Here is a 4082-nt window from a genome sequence, read left to right as displayed (position 1 = left end):
ATGAAAAAAATACAAAATTACTAGAAATGTAACTGACAATTAGCAATACCTTCTTTCCTCCTTGACAGCTAGAATCATCTCTACTCATTTGCATTCATAGTTCTAAAAAGGCAGAATTGAGGTACCCTTCCCTTTAAGGAATCCTGGTGTGATGCTGTAGGATAAGTACTGGACTGCTAACCAAAAGGTCGGCTGTTCAAACCCATCAGCCGCTCCTCAGAAACCCCATACAGGGTCATTATGAGTTGGAACTGACTCGACGGCACTGCCCTTTAGCTGCTAATGGATAGCGAGTAACAGGATCCAAAGTCAGAAAGAACTATGTCCGGAGGAGCAAGGAGAAGATGCTCCAATGAGAAACGGACACAATGAATCCCCATGAAACTTCATTAAAGCTTGACTTGTGGCTTATGTGGAGTCCTGGGGTGGCACGGTAGGATAAGCACTGGACTGCTAACCATAAGGTCAGCAGTTCAAACCCACCAGCCACTCCTCAGAAACCCTATCCAGGGTGGTTATGGGTTGGAACCGACTCGAAGGCACTTTAAGTGGAGTAGCTGGTGAGCCTGAACCTCTGACCTTGTGGTTCAAGCGGACTTTGCAGTGCAGTGCATTAACCCACAGTGCCACAGCAGGCCTCCAACAATGGCTGAGGAGCCAGTTGTTTTAACACCTTCACTGACCCCTCCCCTCCAAAGAGGTCTTTTTAAGAATAACTTTGCTTTTCTTTAAAGCCAAGTTATTGCCAATGGGATTTGTACCCTTGGGGATAGTGAGCCCCTACCCCCTTTGGGAGAGAAGACGTCAAGGATGCTCAGTACCTGTAGGTCTCAGGTGTTTTCTCTGATTGCCTGTAGCAAGGAAAATGTGTGTTATTAAACTACTGCTGGTAAAAAGAAAAAAATGAAGAATGTCCTCAGAAGTGGTTATATTGGGACTTTTCTGCAGTTTCCAAAATGTTCACAAATAATGTTGTTGTTATGTGCTGTGGAGTCGGTTCCGACTCATAATGACCCTGTACAGGGTTTCTGCGGCTATAAATCTTTACGGGAGCAGAAAGCCTCATCTTTCTCCTGCGGAACAGCTGGTAGTTTCGAACTGCTGACCTTGCTGTTCACAGCCCGATTCGTAACCACTACGCTACCAGAGCTCCTTTCACAAATAATACGCACTGCTTTATAATTGGACGGAAACTGTTCACTGAAGCATAAACACATGACATTTCTGTCTACCAGGACAAAACTACGTTGTGTCCATGTTGTTGTTGTTGTTGTTGTAATGTGCCGTGGAATCAGTTCCGATTCATAGCGACCCTGTACAGGGTTTCTGAGGCTGTAAATCTTTACGGGAGCAGAAAGCCTCGTCTTTCTCCCGTGAACAGCTGGTAATTTCGAACTGCTGACCCTGAGGTTCACAACCTGATTCGTAACCACTACGCTACAAAATCAATGTAGGTATACGTTGGTTTTTTTCTTAGTAGAGATGCTACAAATATGTTATAGTAAATGGATATACTGTATTTTCTGCCCATCACACATCCACAATAGAACACACATAGCACGCTTAGGAAAATAAAACTGTAACGCTTGTGCGATCCACCTGAAAGCGCCGTAGTAAGCGACTAAAATGACCTTTTCTTTCCCTCTTCTTTCCACTCCGTTAGCAGTAGCAGCAGTGACCATTTGGTGACTTCATATACCTGTGGCCCTGCAGCATGCTGCTTGGATCTCTCTCCTTTTCCTCAGTTATTGAGCTGTGAACAAATATATACGTATTTTAGGAAAGCTGTAGTTAAAGATTATCTTTGAGTAAAGAAGAAGACTCTAGTAACAAAGTAACCATGCTCTGTTTACCATAATCGGTTCTTATTGTTAAATACCATGGAGTCTGTTCCGACTCATCATGAACCCTGTATAGGGTTTCCGAGGAGCAGCTGGTGAGTTTGAACCACTGACCTTGTGGTTCAAACTGACCTTGTGAGTCGGTGTGTTATCCCACAGCGCCATACCAGCAATCCTCTAATTTTTATAAATTTGGGAAGTTAGTTACATAGTGATTTATTATACTAACTTTTTGCCTCAAAAGTACATTTAGAATCAATGTCTCAAGGAAAACCCATTTGGTGGCATTGATATTTTCCGTTGTTGACACTGGGTTCTCATCATGAAATTGCTGTCAAAACAGATAGAATTCTGTACACTTGGCAGACTTGCCTAAAAGCAAAGCCCAAGACTGGAAGAGCAGGACCTACAGGTCAAGACAGCAGGGCATTTGGCAGAATTACTTGCAGGAATCTGCGTAGTAGACTTTAACCAAAGACGGCTCACATTGTATTAAGCCCTGATTTCTTAGCCACTTTAAAGAATGAATAAACAGATCAACCAAAAGTCTGGCGGGGAGGAGCAGATCAGACAAATTGGAAGCACAGGTATTAATCATTTTAATCTATTAAATTTAAAAGATAGTTATTATTATAAAGCAATCTTTTTCCTGTGTATAGTTGTTTTCTCAAAATTATTTTCTCTGTGTACTGTCAATAACCAAATGTGTTCTTTTACGGGATATAATTCATAGAACTGGGAATTTGTAAGCTAGAAATGTCTGTAGAACTGAGCTAGTTCAACCGTCTCCATTTATAAATGGGAACTGAGTCCCAGGTCACACAGAAACTTCGGTGAAAGCTGGCCCTCAAATGTTAATGCCCTGTCACCTGTGGGCCAGTATTTTTTAGTTTTTTCAACTACACTCGCTGCCAGTGGAAATAATGTGCCTTGGTTTTTTTTATATTTTGTGTTTCAGGAATTGCAAGTCGTTCCAGAAAACATGGATGCAACAAGAAGGCGCAAGAAGGAATGCATGTTTCCTCCTTTTGGTCATACTCAGGATTGTACAAGTCAGGCCTCTTCACCAGAATCTTCTGAGCATCCAACTTTAGAAAAGGCCAAGAAAATCGAAGAGAATTATCATTTGTCTATTCCAAGGTTTCAAGAGGAAAATAAAGTGAAGAAGAAGGAATCTGTTTCCCAACTCAGTGGAAAAGAACAAGAAGCAAAGTTAAGAGACAGAAAGATAAATCTTTCAAATAATGAAAGAGACATGACCTCAGCCTCCGGTGGAACGTCTAATTTGAATGTTACAACCAAAGAAAGCTTGAAGAGCCCAGAAAGTGATTCTGCTTGCAGTACCAAGGAATTGCCAACCTGCAGACGTCAACGCCGACGAGGAGACTTAAGGAAGAAATGCACAGACGGGATATCTCCAAAACTTCACCTGAACCTTTTAAATGCAGAACTGGAAGACCTGAATATAAAATGCAAAAACATAGAAAAGGACTTTGAAAATGCCGAACAAGAACTTTTGAAGGCCAAAAAAATGGTCTCCTCCAAACGCCTAAACTGCCAAGACACTAGGATAGAGACTTCGAAGAAAGACTGTGAACTTCAAGCTTTACGAAATGACCTGACTAAAAAAGCAGCCAATGTCAAAAATTTGACGAAGGAGCTCCAGCAAGCCAAAGAAGTCATTCATAAGCTGAACCTAGAGAACCGAGATCTCAAAGAAACGGTTAAGAAGCTAAAGCGGCAATATGAAGTAGGAAACGCACTCCTCAAAGATGAAATGAAATTGTATTATGAATTAGAAATGGAGAAGCTCCGCGGAGAGCTCAATGCCATCAAAAATGAACTGAAAATTGAGAAGTCTCTGCAAGCTACAAACAACAGGGCCCTAGAGTTGTTTCAAAAACACTTTGCCTCAGTAAGGCCATCAACTACCCCTGGCCAATTACCAGGGAATGGTATTTAAAACAAAATACATGGAAAAATAAATAAATGAAGCCTTTCATTAGGCAAGTCATTGAGCCAAATCAGTGTTTATTGTATTTTCTTTGTGGACTGCTAAAAATGTGTGTGTTGGGATGGTATTGTTGTTCATTTCTGGAGAATCAGACTTATCTGTAAAACATCTTGTTTGTTCGCTTCAAAGCTTCCGCTCTTTTTCTAATGAAGGTATTGCCAAAGCCTAAATGGAAATGAAGCTTTAAAAACAAAATCTTTGTTCTTTTTATATTTTACTTAAAGACA

General features: G+C 41.1%; 1 protein-coding gene across 1 annotated transcript; it reads left to right on the top strand.

The window, feature by feature from the left end:
* The first annotated feature begins 2823 nt into the window (after positions 1–2823).
* On the top strand, positions 2824–3804 carry CCDC160 (coiled-coil domain containing 160). The gene has a single exon (XM_006862857.1). It carries the CDS (start codon positions 2824–2826, stop codon positions 3802–3804), a length of 981 nt encoding a protein of 326 aa, XP_006862919.1.
* Positions 3805–4082: the final 278 nt, after the last annotated feature.

The sequence above is a fragment of the Chrysochloris asiatica genome, unplaced genomic scaffold (genome assembly GCF_000296735.1).
Source record: "Chrysochloris asiatica unplaced genomic scaffold, ChrAsi1.0 scaffold00051, whole genome shotgun sequence".
NCBI classification, from domain to species: Eukaryota; Metazoa; Chordata; class Mammalia; order Afrosoricida; family Chrysochloridae; genus Chrysochloris; species Chrysochloris asiatica.
This window is presented reverse-complemented; position numbering and strand designations above follow the sequence as displayed.